A 24,124-nucleotide genomic window follows, 5' to 3' on the forward strand; every position below is an offset into this window, starting at 1 on the left:
GCAGCAGCCGATTTGCGCACAGCAAGATCCCACAAACAGCAATGTGATGATGACCAGATAAAATATTTTCGTGATGTTGGTGACTGAGGGATAAAGATTGGCCCCAGGACACCAGGACGAACTCCCCGTTCTTCTTCGAAATCGTGGCTGTGGGGTCTTTTACATTCACCTGGGAGGGGAGACAGGGCCTCGGTTCAACATCTCACCTGAACGCAAAGGAGGCAAGCTGAAAAACGTCCTTGTCAGAGGTCACCTGGGTTCAGTCTTAGTCAGTGAATGATGCATGTCGCAGTGGGGAGATCAGAGAACAACTGTAAATCTGTAAATGTGTAAAATAATGTAGCAGCCGTACCAGACTATGGCGCTTGTGAAGCTAATGTACAAATATCTTCTTGACCGGTCAGTCCAAACTCCTTCATTATTCTTTATTCACACATTAACAAGGAGAAGAAAGACAATAATTCTTATAAAGTATAATATAAAAGCATAGGGCACCAGGCTTGATGGCATTATAACACAATCTGGGTATAAGGGAATAAAATTATTCCTCTTCATTGGAGATCTCACCAAGTCCTATTCACCCATCACCCGTGTGCTCACTGACCTACATTGACTCCTGGTTGAGCAATATCTCGAATTTAAAATTCTCATGCCTCCACGGCCTCACCCCTCCCTATCTCTGTAATCTCCTCCGGCCCCATAACCCTTCGAGATATCTGCACTCCCCCACTTGTCTCATCTTGTGCATCCATTTAAATCACTCCACCATTGCTGGCCATGCCTTCAGCTGTCTGGGCCCTAAACTGTGGAACTCCTTCCCGAAACCCCTCCGCCTCTCTCTTTTCCTTTAAGTCACTCCTTAAGACCTTTCTCTTTGACCAAGCTTTTGGTCATCTGTCCTCATATCACCTTATGTGAATCGGTGTCAAATTTTATTTCATAACGCTCCTGTGAAAAGACGTGAGACGTTTTACTGCATTAAAGGCCCGATATAAATGCAAGTTGTTGTGGGTAATATGGATGCTCCCGGCACTCTAGATACTGAAGGTGTCGTTAAAGGAAACTCTTTGTATTTCTGACATGCTAGAAGATTATCTTTCTTGCTATGGACACTAAGGATGGCCCAGGGAGACTGAGTCACTGATGTTCTTAACCCATTCTGACCTGTCCAGGACTCCCTGCTAATTGCAGTCATCTGTTTGTGATGCCAGCCTACTGTTTCACACCATTATGAGAGACATGGAATAGCACAACTTAGAGAGATAGGATAATCTTAAACGTATTATTACCAACCCCACAATGACTGCTGCAGTGTCGGAAAGTGCTTTTCTACCTTTAATTGCAGCATCATGTGACACCTTGCTTACCGAAGGGAACGGGATTTGCAATCTCTCTTTCCCCGACAAGGTTGCCCCTGCAGCAAGGTGGTACTGGTGTCAGTGTTTTGACTGCTGGCAGTTCAGCGTTGAGAATCCGACTCAGTAACACACCACCATCTGCTGGGGATGCAGTGAAAATACATCCAATTCACACTGATTGCCAAACTGGTTCAGATAGAGATGGTTCCGTCTCTTCCAGCATCCAGCTGTTTCTCAACCACCAACCTTCTTGGCAAGTGGGCAGCATTTCAAAAATCAAATTCAAAGAAAACACAGTCAGTGTCCTTTGTTGAACAACAGCACTGATGGCTTTTGCAACACTGATGCTTGCAATCACAGTCTTTCATTTGGCTGCAGTTTCAAAAGGTCACCAAGAATTTAAACAATCAAAGAAATCATAAATGATTGAAGGATTGTAATCACTTCACGGCATAATCAGGAAGAGAGAAAGCATAAAATAACGAAACCTTACTCTACAATGAGAGCGTAGCTAGAACAGACACATCATCCGAGTCAGTCCAAATCCCCCCCCCACCCCCTCCCCCCGACCCTGCCCCATTAAGAAGCCATCTTTATACACAGATCTTTAGCAGCTATCACTCTGGGAGCCATACAAACAACATCACCATATTATAAAAAAGGGATACAGAGGCACTCGCTTGGGTACAAAAAACAGTTCACAAGGCTGATAGCAGAACCAAGACAATATGCTCAGTAGGATAGTCTGGGGCAGGCTTGGGCTCTTTTCGTGAGACAAGAAACGGCTGTGAGGTGATGTGACAGAGGTTTTTAAAATTCTGAAGGGGTTTGATAGAGCAGCCAGAGAGAAGATGTTTCCGCCTGTGGGGACGAGACCAGAACTAGGGGCCACAAATATACCATAGTCGCCAATAATTCCAACAGGGAATTCAGCAGAAACTTCTTTATTCAAAGAGTTGGAATGTGGAACTCATTACCACAGGGAACAGTTGAGACCAACAGCAAAAATGCATTTCAAGGAAAGCTCGATCAGCACATGAGGGAGAAAGGAATGGAAGGATATGCTGAGAGGGATGGGAGCAGGCTCATGAGGAGCATGGAGCAGCAGGGTCGCAAGGCATCTTTTTGTGCTCCAGATTCGATGTAATAAGAAACTGGGGGAAGAAGCCTTGGACAGAGGGAAGATAACATCACACACATTTTCTGAATGCATTTAATGACTGTAGCAAACCTACCCCCCTCCCCCCTCAATGCTCTACTGGCAAGGGGACTGGAATATCAGAATCCAAGAAATAGCATGACGTGACATGTACTCTTCACAGGACAACTACTTTCACACCAGTAAGTGCTGGCAGAGAGGAAGAGTGATGCAGAAAGAAGGCACCAGAGAATGGGTATGTTCACACCTTTCACAACGAGAGAGTTTTTAATTATACTATTTCTTTCAGGCTGTAGCCCACAATCTGCTGGGTGTTTATACATTCACAGAGGGCTGGCTGAAACTAGCTGCAGGGCACAAGCTGACACTAAAAATAGTGGGCCGTCAGCAGAGAGACTCCCAACCCGTCAAGAATTTAGCGTGCAGTACAAAGAAAAAAAAAACTGTAAATCAAAAAGAAAGCAGATTCATGTTTCAGGTCAGACCTGGGAGGCTGATCTTCCTCTTAGAGTGTGTAATCTCGAATGCCATTCTTTGCCTCTCACACTTCTGGGATTCTGGAATCTTCCCATCAGGATCTGTTCATCCGACCTCAGCCTTTGGGAACCTACTCATGCCATACAGAATCACCAGATGGCAGCACCCAAGGAGTGCCAGTGTTTTTTTGCTCTTGGCAAAATGCGTATTTATGTCAGTCTACCTCGAACATTTGTTCATGTTGCTGCAGGAATCAACGTATTTAAAAAGACCAATGTCTATTTCGCTCCACCATCTTGGTAGTTGCACGATACAATGAATAATGGAGTTGTTGACTGCTTTGATCAATTAGTCTCTGTCAATAAGTCTGCAAGAGACCGAGGAACGACATGAGAAAAAAAAACTCTGGTGGCGGAGAGCTTTGGGAACCATAGATCCAAAGTCAACTTTATACTCCAAAGCCATCCGGCACGAAGTATAAATCATGTCACAAATTACTGCAATGCTTAACACATGCCATGTCTCAAATTGCTATTGATCTTTCCTGCATGACTCATGAACTGGTCATCTGCACTGCATTGAGGTGAATGGTACTGGGGCAAAATATGTAGACTATTTATGGCACAAATACATCTGACTGAGTCTTCAAAGGGAAATCACCTTGCAGCAGTCAAACAGTAGTCAAACAACTCAGTAACACAAACCCAGCTCACAGATAGCAGCTTCTCCAGTGTAGTGGGCACACATCTTCAGCTAACATACTGATACACACTCCATCCACACAAACCGTAGGGTACATGAAGAGTAGTAAATGGCAATCCATTGTTGTATTCCAGCCAACCATGTACTGATTGAACACAAGCCTTCCACAGTCAGTCATTGTCAAGGGATGTTGAAGAATTTCTGCCTTCCTTTATCCCTCCATTACCTCCATATGGAGTGTCTATCTACAAGATGGTGTTCAACTGGTGGGAGGAAATAGAAAAGTGAAAGATTTATATTCTTGGTTTGTAAATAGTCAGCTCAGCCCCACTAAAGGGGCTCTCCTCCGTCACAAGGACTGCTCGGAGATTTAAACCAAGCCTTCATTTTTCTGTCTGAAAGAAGTCCTTCAACTCCTTCTCTCGTACCTGATTCCGTTTCTCAGCATCCTCCTGTGCCCTCAAGGCATTGCGGAGTCGGATTTCCAGTGCTTCGTATTGCTTCTGATCTTGCTCTATCTGGTGGTTGAGTCGGACAACCTTGGCCCAAACATCGTAATTCTCCTTTTCAAGACTGCAAACAAAAGCGGATCGATTTCATCAGTGGCATCACGTTTCAAACAACAGGAGCATTACCACTCAGCAGCAGGGAACTATAACACAGACATCATGTGATTCATTCAATGGGAACTGTAAAGCAGGTCAACAGTCAGGAACTGTAATACGGTGTCCACCTGCTTACATTAACGCCTATCTTTGTGTCGTCGGCAGATTTGGATGTGTGACTTCCGATCACATCGTCTGAATTCATTACTGAATACAATGAATACTCGAGGCCCCAAAAACAGGTCTTTGTGGGACTGCACTTGTCACATCCGGCCAGTTCGAGTATCTGCCTGTTCTCCCTGCTCTCTTCTCTCCTGCCGCTCAGCCAATTCCTGAGCCAGTCAGTAATTTGCCTTCAATTCCATGGGCTTCAACTTCAAGCAAACAGTCTCTGATCTGGGACATGTATTCAATCGCTCAGTGCAAAGCTAACATGTTGTTCACTAACCTGCAGCAAATTTCTCATCCAGTCTCAGTGGGACCTCTTGCACATCCCCAATTTCCATTCTTCCACCATTGGCACCAAGCCTTCAGCTGCCTTGACCCTAAGCTCTTGAATTCCCCCTCAAACCTCTCCACCTCTCTCTCTTTCATTCTTTTTCTCTCTCTCTCCCCAACCCCCTCCTCTTAAGACGCTTGTTAAAACCTACCTCCTAATGAAGCTACTGTCACTTCAAGTCAAATTTTGTTTCATAATGTTCCTGCAAAGTGCCTTGGATTGCAACTGCTCTATAAATGCAGTTTCATGTTGTCCTATCCTCAGATTTACGAAGCGAAGGACTGCACAGAGGGAAAACCCGTGCAGCAGATTTTTGTTGAGGCTTTTCATGATTGTAGATCTACGCTGACCAGTTTCTCTCTCCACTGATGCTGCCAGACCTGCTGAGTATTTCCAGCATTTTCTGATTTTATTTCAGATTTCCGGCATCTGCGGTATTTTGCTCTTGTATGGGGATTCTGACTTTGTTGAAGTGATCTCCGGCAACATGAGCACAAAAATCCAGGCTGACACTCACAATGCAATACTGAGAGTTGCACTGTCAGAGGTGTCCTCTTTCAAGTGAGATGTTAAGTCGGGGCCCTGTTTGCCATCTCAGGTGAATGTGAAAGATCTTGTGTTGGCATTTTGAACAAGGGCGGGGGCGTTCTCCCCAATGTCCTGGCTCAATATTTATCTCCAAAAACAGATTATCAGTGGCGCAGCGGTTAGCACTGCAGCCTCACAGCTCCAGCGACCCGGGTTCAATTCTAGGTACTGCCTGGGTACTTGGCCATTGTAAATTGTCCCTAGTATAGGTAGGTGGTAGGGGAATATAGGAACAGGTGAGGATGTGGTAGGAATATGGGATTAGTGTAGGATTAGTATAAATGGGTGGTTGATGGTCGGCACAGACTCAGTGGGCCGAAGGGCCTGTTTCAGTGCTGTATCTCCAAATCAAAAAAAATCTAAATATCACATTACTGTTTCTGGCAGCTTGCTGTGTGGCTGCCTCACGTCCTGCATTACAACAGTGACTACACTTCAAAAGCACTTCATTGACTTTCGAGCTCTTTTGGAACGTCCTGAGACAGTGAAAGGCGCCACTGAAATGTCGGTCTTTCTTTCCATCTGTGTAAAATGAATGCCAAATACCCAGAACCGTTCATCACAGCAAAGACTTAATCACAGCAAGCTCCAATCAAGGTAATATTTTGCTCTGGTGATTATGTTCATGAGGGTGCACTGATTTTTTTTTTCAACCTCTAATTTTTTTCCCCGCATTTCACTCCCTCTGGTCTCCTGACAACACAGCACCTGCAGTCAACAGGGCAGCAAAGAAAGAGACGGCTTGTGTTTTACGCAGAGGCTTTCACAAGCTCAGGACATCCCAAGTCACTCGGAGAGTGAAGTACTTTTTGATGTGTCATCACTGTTTTCGGAAATGCATTCTCGCAGTGACCCTGAATCACAATCTGCTCCCAGGGCACCAGCTGGTCCAGTCTGACATTGGAGCATGAGGCAGATAACAGGCCAGCAAAAGCCCTGACCTTTCATCATTCTGTCCCATACTCTAAGCAGCTTCCTTAACTCTCTGGCATGGAGTTATGCAAAGAACACTTGTCCTTTGAACACTCACCCAGGTTGCTAAAGGAAGTGGGGGGGTGGAGATAATGCAAGAGTTTACCAGAATCTTCCCTAGATACGGGGGAGATGCAGGAGGATTGGAGAGTGACAAATGTGACACCCTTATTCAAGAATGGGTGTAAGGACATTCCGAGCAACTACATCAGCGGAGGGTAATGTTTCAGAAACAATCATAGATAAAAATCAACAGACACTTGGAGAGGTTTAAGTTAATTAGGGAGAGCGAGCATGGATTTGTAAAAGGGAGATCATGCTTTACGAACCTAATTCAGTTTTTTGAAGAAGTAGCAGAGAAGGTTGATGAATGGAATGTGGTGGATGTTGTCTACACAGATTTTAAGAAAGCATTTGGTGAAATATGACACTCAAGGCTGGTTACCAAAATTGAGAATCATGGAATGGGGGGGTCAGTGTCCGGTTGGAGAAAAGAATTGGCTCAAGGGCAGAAAACAGCGAGTCATAGCAAATGAAAGCAAAATACTGCAGATGCTGGAAATCTGAAATAAAAACAGAAAGTGCTGGAATTACTCAGCAGGTCAGACAGCATCTGTGGAGAGAGAAACAAGAGTTCAAGTTTCAAGTCTGTGACCTTTCATCAGTCATAGCAAATTGCTGTTTTTCAGACTGGAAGATGGTAGACAGTGGTGTTCTCCAAGGGTCAGTGCTGGGACCACTGCTTTTTTTTTTTGCTGTATATAAATGACTTGGATTTTGGAAGACAGAGTAGAATTTCACAGCTTGAAGATGTGGCAAACATAGAGGATAATACGAAACTCCTGCAACAGGACATAGATAGGCTAGCAGAATGGGCAGGCAAGTGGCAGATGGAATTGAACACAGAGAAGTGTGGGGTCATGTATTTTGGCAGAAGGAATACAGAAAGGCAATATCGACTTAATAATGCAGTTTTGAAGAGTGTGCGAGGACAGAGGACCTGGGGCTTCATGTGCATAGATCTTTGAAGGTGGCAGGACATACTGAGAGATTTGGTTCGCAAAGCAGATGGGATCTTGGGCTTCACAAATCGAGGTCTTGAGGAGAAAAGCAGGGACGTTGTGCTGAACCTTTAGAAAGCTCTGGTTAGGCCACAACTAAATTTTGCTCCCAATTCTGGTCATCACACTTGAGAAAGCATGGGAGGTTCGTTGAGAGAGTGCAGGGGGGATTTACCAGAATGTTTTCAGGTTTGGGGGATTTTAGTTCCAAGGTTAGGTTGGAGAAGCTGGGGTTGTTCTCCCTGGAGCAACTGGAAATTGAGGGGAGATTTGCTAGAGTGGTGTACAAAGGTAGACAAAGAAAATCTGTTCCCATCAGCTGCTGCTACAAGGACTGGGGGACATAGGTTTAAGGTCTTGGGCAGGAACTACAGGGGAAATGTGAGCAAGACCTTTTTTACACAGCGAGTGGGAACGACCCGAAACTCTCTCCCTCCGAGGGTGGTGGAAGCGGAAACAATCCATGATCTTAAAAGGAAACTGAAGGAATAAAGTTGCAGGGCTACTGGGATAGAGTGGTGGAATGGGACTGATTGGATTGCTCTTTTGGAGAGCGAGCACGGACTCGATGAACCGAATGGCCTTCTTCAGTCTCGGATATGACTCCATCAGATCCACTTCCAGTTCCAATCTATCCTGATGCCTAGGTTTCCACCTGTTGGATCCATTTTAGTGGGATTACTGCAGTTTTCTAAAAGCTATGTTAAGAGCAGACCATTATTTTAAAAGCCAGGGTTCTGTTGGTTACTTGTGTGATATGAAGGCATCAACTATTGAGCTTATTGAAGTTTCTCTTCAATTTCCATCAACAGACAAGCAAACCTGGGCATTGAGGCCATGTCTCTCCGACTCACCCTGTCTGCCTCGTTCCTTGTTCCTATCACACTTCCTATTGTCATCCCGTACTCTTGTGTAGTTACTGACTTGACGAGAGTGCTAACCTGTCAAAGTGCTTGAAAGCAGCCGAGAACCCCTCTCACTTACCTTTTAATTCTCTCCTCGTAGCTGTCCTTCTGGCTTTGCAGCTCCTGCTTCAGCTCCATGAGCTGGCTCCGGAGCTCTTCCATGCTCATGTCTCCCAACTCAACCTCTCTTTCTTCCACTTCACTTTCCACCTTGGGTTGCTCCTGTTGGGTCTTTGCTGAAAGACTTTGACCTGTTTGGTAGCTGCCGGTGTTCAGAGTGTGTGATGAACCGAGTGCAGCAGACCACCCAGAGACCAAAGCGTCCTTATCCTGAGAGGCGCAAGCAGAGGTTAGAGTTGGGACCTTATCATCGGTGGACGGGGCTTTGCGAATGTCCTGGGAATGAGTCCTTCTATGTCGCTCAGTGATGAGTTCCTTGCAGTTCCTGACCTGGGAACTCTTTGATGTGTTCCAGAACTCAGTGCTCGAAGTGTCTGCATTCACACTGTTTGCCATCTCTCCAGCTGAGCCTAAGGTACATTTCCTGGCTGGGAGTGTTTGCGTCCTTTTCCGGGGGCTCTCGTTCCAGTTTTCCAGCTGGCTCTCTGCCGTACTGTTGCCATTCCCATCAGTTTGGCAGGGCTGGAGGTAGAGAAATGACCGTAAATATTCACAATTTCCCATTGAAAGAAATACTTGCATTTTTACAGGCCTTTCACAACCTAAAGACATCACAAAGCACTTTACAACAAATGAAGTAGTTCTGAAGCTAGTCGCTGTTGTGCTGTAGGAAACATGACAGCCAATTTGTGCACAGCAAGTTCCCACAAACAGCATTGTGATTATCACCAGATTATTTGTTGTTGTGATGTTAATTGAAATATAAATATTGGCCAGACCACAGGGGAGAAAACTCCCCTTCTCTTCTTCAAACTAGAACACACGGGATCTTTTCCATCCACCTGAGAGGGCAGATGGGGCCTCAGTTTAATATGTCATCCGAAAGTTGGCATGTCCAACAGTGCAGCATTCCGTTGGTACTGCACCTGCACTGTCAGTCGGGATTGTGAGCTCCAGGCCTTGGAATTGGTTTTGCACTCATGACCTTCTGATTGAGAGGCGAGGGAATGCGGACACTGATCCACAGCTGGTACCCCAATATTCCCCTTGCTGCATGTCACTGGATATTCAAGGCACATTGATCTGATTCACAAATATGCATTAGTAATGGTGTTGAGAGGAAAGGCTGATGTGTGGTGAAGAGATTACTATGGCAGTGACTAATTGGTGAAAAACACTCTCCTTGGATGGTGTAACCTAGCCCCTGTTATTGGCGGTCTCACATGGGACTACTCGTGACCTCAGTGCCAGAAAGTTTGTTCATGCCCCAATTTCCAATGCCATTGCTCAGTCATCCTGGGGTACAGTTCAGTGGGCATTGGCTGCAGTTGAGTTCCGCACTCCAGTACTCATGCTTCATGCAAGAATGGTGACCAAAAGTGTCAGCAGGGCATGATGTCAAAACTAGCCCCTGTTCTCACCCAATATCCACATGTGTGCACTTACCCTCAGGAACCCCGATGAGCAATGGATGGTGACTCAAGGCCTCACCCTTCCCTCGCTCTGTAACCATCTCCAGCCCGACAAAAGCACACAGAGCTCTGCATCCTTTCAACTCGAACCCATGCCCCCTTTCCTTGACGCCAGCATTGGTGGCTGTGCCTTCAGCCGGTGGTGCCCTAAGCTCAGGAAGTCCCTCAACTGCTCTGCCTCCCTTTCCTCCTTTTAAGATATGCCTGAAAACCTACCTCTTTCACCAAGCTTTTGAGTCAGCTCTCTGATTGGCTCCTTCATTGGCTCACTGTCAAATTCTGTCTGATTACGTTCCTGTGAAGCGCCTGGGGACGTTTTACTGGGTTGAAGGTGTTTTATAAATGCAAGTTCTTGTTGACTCACAGTGTGGTGTGACAATGGTGAGCGAGTGATTGCGTCAGACTTGGCTTAGTGTTCACCAACCCTACCGTGTGCGTTCTGGTTTCTGATCCTGATGCAGCACACCAGCCAGCGTCCCAGCCAACGCCCCAGCCAACCATACTTCTTTGGGCGGAGGTCTTCAATGGGGACGGAGGTTTATCCTTGTGTTTCGGAAACAGTTCATCGTGGTTGCTGATCAGCACAGTCATCAACTTCTGAATCTGCGGTGTCCCTGCCTCAGAAAAGAAGACCGAGTTATTTTTCTGCAGAATTTCAGATTTTGTTGAGTCAGACGAAAAAAGAGACCCAAGTTTAACATCGTGATAACAGCCTCCTTTCACGCCAACAGGATACGCTACAAAAAGACTCCTTCAACAGCACCTTCCAAACCCGCAGCCTCTACCATCTAGAAGGACAAGGGCAGCAGATATATGGGAACACCACCGCCTGAAAGTTCTCGTCCAAGCCCCACACAATCCTAACTTGGAAATACATGCTCTGTAATCTTCTCTACCCCTACAAACCTTCCAGGATCTCTGCACGCCTCCCATTCTGGCCTCTCATGCAATCTCCTAGTTTAATCATTCCATCCTTTGTCGCCATACCTTTCAGTTGCCGAGGCGCTGAGCTCTGAAATTCCCTCCCCAAATGTCTCTACCACTCTCTCTCTTTCTCTCTCTCTCTCCTCTGTCCTAATATTTTCTTAGTAAAATAAAAGCAAAATACTGCGAATGCTGGAAATCTGAAATAAAAACAAGAAATGCTGGAAATATTCAGTCGATCTGGCAGCATCTGTGGAGAGAGAAGCAGAGTTAACGTTTCGGGTCAGTGACACTTTTTCAGAACTGACCTGACCTGAAACGTTAACTCTGCTTCTCTCTCCACAGATGCTGCCAGACCTGCTGAGTATTTCCAGCATTTCTTGCTTTTATTTCGAAAATTTTCTTATTTGGCTCGGCCTCAAATTTTGTCAGATAACGCTCTGGTGAAGCATCCTGGGTTGTTATAGTATGGCACTGTCCTGTCCCCAGGCCGGTGGGTAGCCAGTTGAGGGTCTATTAAGCCTATTTTCCAGTCAGCCGCCGAGCCCCCTGAGACATAGGGGTCTAAGTCAAGTGCCCACCCTGCCTGCTTGTCTTCAGCTGCTGAAGAAACTTTTAAATGTAAAAGTTTAAGAAGTTGAACGGCCGGCCACTGCTTCACCTGTGCTGGAGGGCCTCCTATTGGCCCTCCAGCTTCAAGAGCCCACCCACCATTCTTACTTGGACGCCGAGCCCACCCTCTGGCCACGAATTAGCCAGTTCGGGGAAAGTCACTGCCAGGTGACTGTTGCTCACACAGCGCGGGTTTGTGATCCCACCCTGCCCCCATTTGACCCCGACACCGGGGTCCTGATTCAAAGGTTCAATCCAATGTCTTTTACTGGGTGCTGTTTCTCCCGACTGACTCACAGGGGGTCTCCGATTCTCATTTATTGTCGATGCGGTTAACTTAATTTGACATTTTCCACTTCATCATTGCCGCACTTACAATCCAGATGTCTGCAGTGGACACGGTGCTGTCAAATATCATCAAGCAACTCCGACTATTTGCAGAAAAGCGGATAAAAACACTCCTGGCCAACATTCCTCCCTCCCTCCCTCCCTCCCTCCCCCACTCAGAAACAGGTAAACTGCTCATTCATCTCACTGCTGCCTTCCGGGGGGCGGAGTCTCACTGCCAGCAAAATGGTTGCCACATCCCAACAGCTGTTTCACTTTGAAGCAATTCATCAGGTGAAGTGTACTGGGCCGTATTTGAGAGGTGTGGCGTGATGCCGTAAACACGCAAGACATTTTGCTTTGTCACTTCTTATCCCCTCACCCTCTTCTTTCTTAGATGCGACCTACTCTGGTCAAGATGAAAAGGCAGGTAATCTCTTCCCAGGCATCAATGAACACCACTCTAACCAGCTATTGCAATGGTCTTTGTGGATATCCTGACTTCCGTCTCTTTCTATGATGGATGTGTTTGCCCTCCCTGTTGTGTTTCACTAAGAAAGCAGTAGCTGAGGTCAGAATGGGGGTAGGCCTCTCTCCTGCCCGCTGCAGTGCCATGTGTTTGAGTTCCATTGCTGTTCCCCACCCCCCCCCCACCCCGCCCCAACTTGCCATCATGGACCAGCTCAAGCTGTCGAATTCAGACAGGGCTGAAGAATGACTTGGGGACTCTAACTTGCCTCTCATGATGGCCACAGGATCTTCGATTTTGGGTCTGAGGAGATTCACCCCTATGACAGTTGCCAGATTGTCCACGCTCATTTTGTTGATGCTGCAGTTGAGCTGGACCTCATGGAGAAACCTGTCCAGAGAACAGAGAACAAACATTCACCTTTTGCACATTCTCATTGATCTGGGACCAATTGCAAAACTATTCTGTCGGGAAAAACAACACCAAGCCAATCATGTGCATTTATAGAATAGGAGGAGGCCATTCAGCCCATCGAGTCTGCACTGGCTCGTTCAATGAGTAATCCAGTTAATCCCGCTTTCCTGCTTTTTCCCCAGATCCTTGTGATTCTTCCTCCTTCAAGTATTTATCCTTTGCCAGGCTACTGTTGAATCACCACACGGTAAGGCAGTACATTCCAAATCCTAACCACTTGGTGCATAAAAAGGTTTTCCTCTTGTCATCTCCAATCACCTTCAATCTGTGCACTCTGCTTCTTGACCCTTCAGCCATTGGAAACGGTTTCCCACGGTTTCTAAACCCTGTCATCTCCATCAAAAATTTACCACATTCACAATGATATGTCGTCATCAGAGAAGTCAGTTATGATTCCCGTTTGAAATAGAAATTTTTATCCAATGTATAGAATTGGTTATCTAATAAGTAGCATATGCTGAGGACACATGAAACACTATTGCAAGGCCCAGGATTAGATTAACCCATTCCTGGCAAAGAAGTCACATCACATCCTCTGTCTGTTTTCATCCATGTCTGCTTGCTTGGCTAATTGTTCTCAAGAAAGAGCCCATAAGGAGATAATGATTCGGGACTGTGATTGGCAAAATCCATCACGCAGCCCCTGTTTTCAGATTCATATCCAGAACCTGTAACAATCAGCTGCCAGACCCACATCCCTCTCTTCCCAATACCACATTCCCCTTTTCCCAACTCCATGGCCCTGTTTCCTATCCAAAATCCTTCTATTCCTAATCCCTGATTTCTCTATTCCTAATCCCATATCCTTCCATTCCCAATCCCATGTCTGTCTGTCTGTCCATTCCTAATCCCATATATTCCGATCAGGAAACCCATATCCCTCTGTTTGCAACGACATATCCCTGCAGTCATATGCCCTTTAGTCAAGAAATGAGCCCAGAGTCCACATTCTGAAATTACAACACTAGCTGAAATGAAGACCAGGCGTGTAATAAACAGGATTGGGTCTATCTTCAGTATCTCAGGTGGGGGACAGTACCTGCAGATGTAGCTCAGCAGGTTGTAGTTTGCCTGGGGCAATAAGGACACCTGTTTCATCACCTCCTGTTGTCCCTGTCGTGGAAAGGCAATAATCTGAGCATTAGTCGCAGGTCAAACCGCACCATCACAAAGTACATTTTGCCTCTTTTAGAACCCACAAATCGCTGGTACCAGAAGAAATGGTTAACATAATAATTTTCATTTAGATTCTGGCCCAGCTTCCTGGGAAACCACTAGACAGAACCTTTCATTCCTGACTTCATTCTCAGGAATCGTATGCTACCCTTTCCCTGGCTCCAATATACTTTCTCCTATCATTTCTTCCAAACAATTTGACATTGCTAAAGCCCATCAGCTAGCTCTCTGAACACATAGTGTTCCTGTCCTCCCTTTCTCCATTCCTTTTTAACATTTAGATTCTGCTTTCTCTGTTTCACAGCAGGATTTCCAACTCTCTGCAGAAAACTTTTAACCTCTCCCTTGTACTTCTTGATATGTCAAATTCATGGCCCCTCATTACTGAATCACTGATCATCAGCAACAGTTTCTCCCTATTTACAGTCTCAAAATGGAACCTAATTTTGTCAGTTCCCTTTTGTGCATTAATAAGAAATAAATACATTTGAATAAGCTGTTAAAAGCCCAACAGATTTCAGGAGAAACTTCTCGACTGACAGTGTGGTGCGAATGAGGAACTCGCTCACACATGTAATTGAGGCAAACAGCATGGATGCATTTATGGGGAAGCACGTGAGAGAGAGTAATCGAAGGATATATTCATGGGGTTAGATGAAGAGGGGTGGGTGGAGGCTCATGTGCAGCATAAATGCCAGCATGGATCGAATGGGCCGAATGGCCTGTTTCTGTACTGTAGACTTGATATAACTATCACCGCACTCACATTGCCTTGTCAATTTTGGCATTTTCTGTCTTTAGCGGGAGACCGGAGAACATGATGGGTCTCCGTGCAGTATATGGCATGACACTGAGGACAGCGATAAGGGGTAAAGTTTTCATCCCTACATGCCACCCCTACAAATACATACAACAGCACATGTTTGGAAGTATAGCAGATGCTGTTTGAATATGGAAACCAACTTTTTCACAATCTAACATAAGACAGCTGTGTTGCGGGGGAGCGGAACTAAACCATAACAATGGCATCATGTATATACAGTGTCAACAATTCCTCTGAAAGAGCAGGACCTCTCTATAAATAGACACGGTAAAATGCCAGTGCAAGACCCCTTATTGTGGTAACACAGGCACTTCTTACAAATAAGCAACTCTTCACTCAATGGTAATAGAAGTCACTTGTTGGAATCGACATGAAAATAAAAAGATTACCACAATGCCAACAGGTATTTTTAAAAAAAGAACAAAGTGATGTTTTAAAAAGATCCAGAGGGTATTCCAGTTCCTAATGATAGCTTTCAGAATCAGAGAACATTCCCTAATGTAGGTACCATGTGTGTGTCCGTTACATTATTGTTGCCCACATGATCTGGGCTTCCACTAACTCTGTCAGAATCCACACGGCTCCTGGCAAGTGGCAAAATGGGCTGCAATCACTGAAACTCTGACAACTTGAGCTTTCATGTAGTAATAACCATCATCATTGGAGAGGATTACTTCATTTCCCCACCTCAAATCAACATTTCCCTTCCTTTTTAAACTCTCTAGCTGCTGCAGATTCTCCAAAGTGAGTTCCTGAGCTGTGTAATATTTTTATTCCTCTGGGCCGATGAGGGATGGCTTGGCTGTCATTCAGACTTTACTGTCTTCAGTCAACTGCGCAGAATCGATTCTTTCAGCCCATCGGCGTGCAGCTTCATCCATGTCTTATTTCGGATTTCAGTGGAGCAATAAGATGAGGCGCTCCCCCCCACCAAAAGGCACTGCCTGATTTGGGGTTGAGCCATTGGGGCGAGGGAAGTGGCAGGATACCTGTTCTAGACTGACTGCCTGAGCTGAGCTGAGCTGAGCTGGGGTGCGGGGGGGCGCGGTGCAGAATGTCACTGTGAATGTCAGACACACCCATCAATGGGTGAAATCCCACACAATCCAGTTACCAGACGACAGGTACTGCTGGAGCGCAAAAATGAAGAATGATGAAGAAGATACTTATCTTCCACACTCCATCAGGATTCATTATGTATCACCTCTTCCAAATCATAGCTTTCTACATCTCTAAAGCACCAAACTCCTCAGCGGCCCCCACCTCCCCTATAATCTGAGCTTTTCAACACTCAAGAACCATTTTAGGATTTATCATGTCTTCTTGCCGACTGTTTTCAAATGTCCTACAAGATGAGTTTCATCCCTTCGGTTTAGCTGTTTCGTTTTCAAAACACACGGTATATACAATCACCATCTATTGCAGAACACAAGAGACAGAGAACCACAATCTGAATAACAACACACCCCCTCTTCATCGCTGTTCATTATCTGGCTGCAGGCAAGGAAGTCTTCATACTGGGACCAAGGGATGACTGGTTCCGGCAGTTCTCTGAGGTATAGCTTAAACAGAGAGGCTACAGTGTGCACATCTGTGTCCCTGCAAGAAAAGGGAAGTCTCAATATATGATCTCTGAATGAAGCTACAATGGACTCCACAGAAAAGGAGGTGCAATAAGGAACTTATTCACAGATAATCCCACAGATATAATTGCGTTTAGGACTGTTGAAGACACACATGTATTTCTGGACCCAGTCACTCATCATTTTACTCCCAAGTGTTCATTATCAGGAAGGAATGAAAGCATTTCACACAATTCAGGTGAAAGTCAGTCACTGGATAAAATTACATGAGTTCAATGTGAATCATGTAGAAATTACCCGACATAACAGAAATCCAGGCTCTGATGTGTGTTTGCCCTTAGTGACGAGCAGATCATGTCTGGCCCACCTTTCTTTCTCCAATTGACTTATACCTTGAGTTTAGTTCTTTATGGGGTGAGAAGAGAGACTGCTCATGAACAGTTTTCGGGTGAGGTGGAGAGTGGAGGTCTTGTGCTGCATCATTGTGTGGGATATGCTGGGTGGCCCAGAGGGTCTTGACTTGTTTGTCATTGTTCCTATGTAATGTCAGTGCTGAGCAATTTAATGTCTTGCTACTCTGGGTGCCCATTGTTACCATGAATCATTCTGAGGTCATATATATCATGGATTAGATGCAGTGAAAGCTCCATCTATCGTTTCTCATTCTTTCATCCTAAACTGAGAACGACCAGACAGGATCAAAATCCTTGTGCTCAAGGGCAAATCGAATTGGCTGGAGCAAGGATGGGGAAGGACCTGATTCCCTGTGTTTCCTCTCCTGTCCTCCACGACTACCTCACTCGCCTCTTCCCAAACTTTTTGGGGCTGAGATAACACGGTTACAAAATGACTGCTACACAATGCCAGGGAAAGCAAAATGAAGCTCTATCATTTCCATACTTTGTCAGAGGCAAAGCAAGACTCTGAGCACAGGTAATGTTTTTACTGGTTTCTTGGACGTGTTTGAATTGCCTAAACGGGTCCCAGAGGAATCTTTAAGATTTCTTTTCCCCACCTACCCTGAACTGGCCTGGGTTTATTTGCCGCTCCCAGGTGACAGTACATCTTCTGAGCTGAGGCGGGCACTTTATGTCTGACAATGATGTGGGACAGACAGGTTGGGTGGATGGCTAGATCTGTTTGTCTCCATCATTTTCCATATGCTTGCAAGAAGAATTTTGCCTGGTTAAAAAAAAATACACTCCAGTGTTGCCCTTTGCAATGGGAGCTGTTTTGGAAAGATTGGTGTGTGAACAGTGACAAGCACAATGCAATGATATGAGCTGGCTTGTATAAAGCACAAGCCAGAGAAAACATGTCTCAGAATAAGGGAGGATAAGAGTAGGACCAGAATCTACTCTTGGATTCAAAATAATGTTCATCGTGAGCCCTTTGACTTTCTCTGAGCCATGAACCTGATGGTTGATTTTTATTGAGGATGTTGGGTGGGTGGAGTATTGTGAGGCCTGGGTGACTTGAACTCCATGACCTGCAAGCCATTACACTGGAGGTAATTTTGACGTTGTACATTAGTGTAAAATGAGAGGTAGAGAATTGGCAGTGTGCTTTTCCTCTCTCCTGATTTTTATTTCCATTGATGATTTCCATATTATCCAATGACTTCAATGGGAAAGGAAATTGGGAGATATGGAACAGGCAGCCTCTCTGAGATCATCCATTATACACCATGGCCTCAAGTTAAAATGGGCGGCATAGTGGCGCAGTGGTTAGCACCGCAGCCTCACAGCTCCAGGGACCCGGGTTCGATTCTGGGTACTGCCTGTGTGGAGTTTGCAAGTTCTCCCTGTGTCTGCGTGGGTTTCCTCCGGGTGCTCCGGTTTCCTCCCACATGCCAAAGACTTGCAGGTTGATAGGTAAATTGGCCATTATAAATTGCCCCTAGTATAGGTAGGTGGTAGGGAAAATATAGGGACAGGTGGGGATGTGGTAGGAATATGGAATTAGTGTAGGATTAGTATAAATGGGTGGTTGATGGTCGGCACAGACTCGGTGGGCCGAAGGGCCTGTTTCAGTGCTGTATCTCTAAAAAAACTAAGATCAATCAGAAGCGTTTGGTCATGATCAAAGAGTGTTTGGAAGTAGCTATTTGCATACCGATCAAAGGAGGGCCTCTCTCCTGAGTCAAAGGCATCTCTCAGTTCTTTTACTTGGTTGTCTTGACCCGGTAACCGAAAGATTCCTTCTTCATGCAGCCCATGCTCCCGAATGAAATCTGCACACTGCTCCACGATAATGGGCACCAAGTGTTGCCCAAACTTCTGCTCGTACGCTACGGTGTCTGCTAAACGTTGACCAAAGACAGCTGAGGAAAGAGAGAGAGAGTTAAAGTGAAGAAGATGTTGTGATGAGCTCGGGATACAGAGCGTACGGTAGTTTCAACCTTGTGTTGCCTGGCACGTTAAAGTTTATCGAGTCGTAGAAACTTGGAGCACAAGGAGGCCTTTGGCCCATCGTGCCTGTGCTGGCTGTAATGGTTTGATAGATCTGGGTTTGATTGTATTAGGCTGTGCACTGATCAGTGTTCACAGTGCTTGCTTGCTTAGGCCAATGGGTGGAGCTTAAGAGCTTTATGTAACTGAAACTGAAGAGACAGGTTGGAAGGGTCGAGTAAACAGACACTGTTCTAAAAGACATTGTACTGAAATCTTGTAAGTGCTGAGATATTTCCAAGTACAGTAAATAAATCTGTTGTTAATTTTGAACAAGTGTCATATCTATTTCACCTATTCAAGGCAGAGGGGCTTAACTGGTCAAGTGACATCCATCCAAATGTGATTGCAGGCAGAGGTCATTATATAATGATATGGCCTGGGAAACCCAGCAACACCTCCTGTTACCATGGCTGAGATTGGCAATATAGAGTCAAGATTGACCTGCATGTTTCAGTGCAATGGGCCCACTCACCAAATGAGCATCAGGAGAGTGAAATCAGCATTGCTTTGAGATACACTGAATAAATTGGTGATGGTACTTTTGAGAATAACAATGGCACAATATCTTTGTGACTGGGGGAAAAAAGAAAGTCTTGCATTTATATAGTGCCTTTGATGACCTCAGGATGTTCCAAAGCACTTCACAGCCAATGAAGTATTTTTGAAGTGTAGTCACTGTTGTAATGTAGGAAACACAGCAGCCAATTTGCACACAGCAAGCTCCCACAAACAGCAATGTGATAACAACCTGTTAATTTGTGTTTTTTTTTTTGGTGATGTTGATTGAGGGATGATATTGGCCGGAAGACCTGGGTAACTCCCTGCTCTTCTTCAAAATAGTTTGTGGGATGTTTAATATCTACCTTAGAGGGCAGACAGGGTCTTGGTTAAACATCTTATTTGAAGGACAGCACCTTCAACAGTGCAGTACTCTCTCAGTACCGCATTGGCAGTGTCAGCCTGGAGGATTGTAATATGTACTTGAGAAAACTCATTTGACACGTGAACCATTTATCGAATAGGTTTGCCACCCACGGAATTTTTTTTTTAAAAAGATCAATTGAAGAGAAATGGATGTAATCTTTTACCTCCGCTGGAAAGTGTGCCCATTGTCCGACGGATTGATTTGACCCAGTCTTCCATTTCATTCTGTGAATTGGCCATAAGTATGTGCGAGTCTTGAACACTTCCTGTCCTTTCTCGTTCACCGCAGCCTCCTGAAAAAACACCAGGCAGCAAACAATTGGAACAGATTTCTGAATCCCTATGCACGAAACCTCGAACCAATTCGGGATTCTACATTCATCTCGAGTTCATCCCCTCATTACTTCTCATTTAATAAGAATTCACATTGCTATGTTGCTATGACAATGTGAAGCAGCAAATAACTGAAATCTCTTATGCACCACAAGATCCCGAGCAACAGCACAAAAAGTTTGGTGGAGGTGATGAGGCTTTTGCAAGTGGGGAGCAAGATGGAAGAAGAGGTTTCGGAAAGGACTTCGGAAGTGTCGGCTGAAAACTCTGCACTGATGGTAGGACGAAGGGAGGTGGCCAAGAAGAGCAAAGGGGATAATCCGGATCTAGAGCTGGAAGCGGTCTTGAGGTAGGATGGGGAAGGATGTGGAGACACTTGCAAAGGAGTTGGAGAATTTTGAATTCATTGTGCTGGAGGATGGTAAAATCATGCAGAGTGAGGAAGAGTGGGACTTAAATGTTTGCAGTTATTTTCAATCAAAACGTAATGGCACGAATTGATTGAAAACAAGATGACTTGCATATTGGTCATTCTGTTAAAAAAAAAAATAACTTGTCCCTCTCCCCAAAATTTGCCACGGGTGGCTCTTTGTTCGTGGTCCTTTATTCTTTTAAATTTCAGGCAGGCAAGGCCAGTCTTTCTTTGCAGCTGGGCCAATCGAGAAGTCCTGTCGTGGCCTGCACCCAACCAACCCAAGAAAGGCCCTTTCCCAACCTCGCTCTCCGCCCACCCCACCATCCCCTACACCCCAAGGCAAATCAGGTACTGGAGTGAACTGTGGCTGGGCATGCTTCGTTCAAGATATCAGTGGCATGGAGCTTGATGTTACAGGAAGGGATACACTTTATGAAAATGCTTCTAACCAGCCGTTCTAAAACTTTAAGTTTGTTAACTGGAAGTGACTGAAAGACACTTGTGGCCTTTATTTCTGGTTTACTAGTTGAATGCCACTTAGTTCTGTATGGGACCGCAACAGTTGTAGTTTAATGGCTGGATAGATTCACGTGTATTCACTACACTGCACTGACCCAGAAAACAGTTTTTCCCCTCAGACCCTCCTCCCTTCACCCCCTCCTCCCCCACCTCCGATTTTTCTCTCAACCTTTTCTGAAGGCACTCATTCCTGTTTGGAAAGTTCTTTGTGTCTTCTAATTCACCCAGCTAAACATGGGCTTGACAGAGTAGATACTGAGAGACTGTTTCCCCTGGCTGGGGAATCTGGGTCACAGTCTCAGGATAAGGCGTCAGCCATTTAAGACTGACATGAGGTGAATTTTCATCACTGTGGTGCCTCTTTGGAAATGTCTACAGGGGGCCTGTAGATGCTCAGTCATAGAGTACGTTCAAGACTGAGAGTGATATATTTTGGGACACGAAAGGAATCAAGGGATATGGAGGGAGGGCGAGTCAGTAGAGTTGAGGTAGGAGATGAGGTGTGATATTTAAGAGGGGAGCAAGTTCGAGGCATGGGTCTGGGCCAGGCCTCCTCTTCTGTTCATGAGTGAGATTAAACAGTGAGGGTCATCAGTTGAGATATCCATGGAGGTTATTGCAGACAAGTTTGATCCTATTGTTCCCTCACTGGATAGAAATCAAGAGGGAGCCAGGAACATTGAGATCAAGTACATGTAACACACCAGTGGAGGTGAGACTGAAGATCAAAGATCAGACTGTCCCAGTCAGTATGAATCATGGTAGGTGGTGCCTTCACTCAAGAATCCATCTGGAGAGCTGTTTGAGCAGGATGTGAAGCAAAACCTTTTGATTCAAGGAGTGCGATAATGACAGACTTGTGACTTATGTCAGGACAGATTGGGGAAGCTGGGCCTTGTTCTGCTTGGAGAAGAGAAGATTTGATAGAGGTGTTCAAAATCATGGGGGGTCTGGACACAGGAGACAGGGAGAAATTGTACCCAGAACTAGAGGACACCGATTTAAGGTGATTAGCAGAAGAAGCAATGGCGACACGAGGAAAACCATTTTCACACAGCGAGGGGCTGGGATCTGGAATACACTGGCTGAGATTTTAGTGGAGGCAGCTTCATTCGAGACTTTCAAAAGAGAATTGGACAATCATCTGAAGAGAAAACTTTGCAGGGTTACAGGGAAAAGGCAGGGGACTGGAACTAGGTGAGTTGCTGTTGCTTGAGAGAGCCAGCATGAACACAATGGGCTGAATGGCCTCCTTCTATGCTGTCACCATTTCATGCTCCTTCTATGCTGTAGTTCGATCACAGCAGATCACTGTTGGGACAAACTGAGCTTTCTGAAAAGTAGATTGAAAACTTGAATATCAAATGCTCACCGACAAACAGAGGAAATGTGTTCACAATTGACGGGTCGATAAAAGATCGAACAAATTGGCAGTAAAATCACAGTGACTTAGAAAATCTAACGTTGCTTTGAATGACAATGCGTCCCTTATACTATAATTTCCAGCATCAAAGAGTAGAGGTAGACTTCAGGATTATTCCACCACATTGTGTTGAATAGAACCTGCCCAGAGTTTGTGCTAACTTCACTCACAGAGACCACATCCTCTACCAATTCACAAACCAGTTTTGAGCCGCCCCACCCACACACTGTGGTGCAGAGACTTTGAGGTTTGAAATGAATGTACCCCGTGTGTCAAACCGGATATCTTTCTCACACCTAAATTAAAACTTGATGTCGTTCATCACACATGTTCTCTTGCTGGGGACGTTCAATAAACTGCACGAATTGATAGGTCATCGAAAAAGAGAGAAAGTATCATCAGTGATTCCCCCACTCTAGAAATCTATGGGGAGAAGGTTGCAATTGAATTTCGTGAGATAGAAATTGGACCCATGTTTTTGGGTGTAAATCAGGGAAAAAAGTGGCCAATTTTAGGGTACAGTGCCCTGCTTTCGAAAGGCATTTGAAATATGTGCAATGTCATATTGACTGAGGGTGATATTCAGACTCCCCTGACAGGTGCTTAGGCCTTTTGCAGATGCTGCTGAGTGGGCGAATGAACGGCTTTGTCAGGCCTGCAGCCCCAGGTGGGGCCCACCCACAGGCTGGTATATCTTCACTCACTCGGTGTTCCAGCTGCCATTGCAATCCTGTTCCCCTGCACCTGCCTCTGACCCAGCTCCCATTTGCTTTGGAGAATGGAAATACTGCTCCCTACGAGGTAAAGAGCAAACCCTCAGAATTTAGATCTCCATTGTTTGTTTTCCTGGGTCGTTCTGATCGCCTGCTGGGAGGTTTTAAAGAGCATCTTTAAGGAGGAGAGCAAGGTAGATAGGTGGATAAGTTTAGGCAGGGAATTTCAGAGCTTAGGGCCTGTGAGATTCTTGGGACTGGAGTGAGGTTCAGCCGAGTTTAGTACAAAATATGACCAACAGATTGAGAGACAGATAAAAGCAAAATACTGCGGGTGCTGGAAATCTGAAATAAAAACAAGAAATGCTGGAACCACTCAGCAGGTCTGGCAGCATCTGTGAAAAGAGAAGCAGAGTTAACGTTTCGGGTCAGTGACCCTTCTTCGGAACTGACAAATATTAGAAAAGTCACAGGTTATAAGCAAGTGAGGTGGGGGTGGGGCAAGAGATAACAAAGGAGAAGGTGTAGATTGGACCAGGCCACATAGCTGACCAAAAGGTCACGGAGCAAAGGCAAACAATATGTTAATGGTGTGTTGAAAGACAAAGCATTAGTACAGATTAGGTGTAAATACACTGAATATTGAACAGCAGCAAGTGCAAACCTGAAAAAAATAGTGGCTAAGCAAACTGAACAAACTAAGATGAAATGAAATAAATGCAAAAAAAAAAGATTGTAAAAAAAAATGTAAAAAAGAATGTTAAAAAAAGGAAGAAAAAATAACTAAAAATGAAAGTAAAATGGGGGGCTGTCATGCTCTGAAATTATTGGACTCAATGTTCAGTCCGGCAGGCTGCAGTGTGCCTCATCGGTAGATGAGATGCTGTTCCTCGAGCTTGCGTTGATGTTCACTGGAACACTGCAGCAATCCCAGGACAGAGATGTGAGCATGAGAGCAGGGGGGAGTGTTGAAATGGCAAGCAACCGGAAGCTCAGGGTCCTGCTTGCGGACTGAGCGGAGATGTTCCGCAAAGCGGT

At 45.3% G+C, this 24,124-nt stretch overlaps 1 protein-coding gene across 2 annotated transcripts in view; it reads right to left on the reverse strand.

Moving 5' to 3' along the window:
- Positions 1-411: 411 nt before the first annotated feature.
- LOC137357131 (rho GTPase-activating protein 25-like) overlaps positions 412-24,124 on the reverse strand; it is a 40,926-nt gene continuing 17,213 nt past the window's right edge. The window contains exons 4-12 of one of the 2 annotated variants that reach the window (XM_068023190.1): positions 19,848-19,976; positions 18,422-18,629; positions 16,190-16,322; positions 13,764-13,837; positions 12,519-12,640; positions 10,348-10,532; positions 8,406-8,968; positions 4,125-4,269; positions 412-3,959 (exon numbers count right to left, since the gene is read on the reverse strand). In XM_068023190.1, the coding sequence (XP_067879291.1) occupies positions 3,942-3,959; positions 4,125-4,269; positions 8,406-8,968; positions 10,348-10,532; positions 12,519-12,640; positions 13,764-13,837; positions 16,190-16,322; positions 18,422-18,629; positions 19,848-19,976 (1,577 nt within the window). In that variant the 3' untranslated portion in view covers positions 412-3,941. Of the gene's footprint in view, positions 4,270-8,405; positions 8,969-10,347; positions 10,533-12,518; positions 12,641-13,763; positions 13,838-16,189; positions 16,323-18,421; positions 18,630-19,847; positions 19,977-24,124 lie in introns of both variants that reach the window. The other variant, XM_068023189.1, reaches the window with a different exon arrangement.

This window comes from Heterodontus francisci, chromosome 47 (genome assembly GCF_036365525.1).
Source record: "Heterodontus francisci isolate sHetFra1 chromosome 47, sHetFra1.hap1, whole genome shotgun sequence".
NCBI lineage: Eukaryota > Metazoa > Chordata > Chondrichthyes > Heterodontiformes > Heterodontidae > Heterodontus > Heterodontus francisci.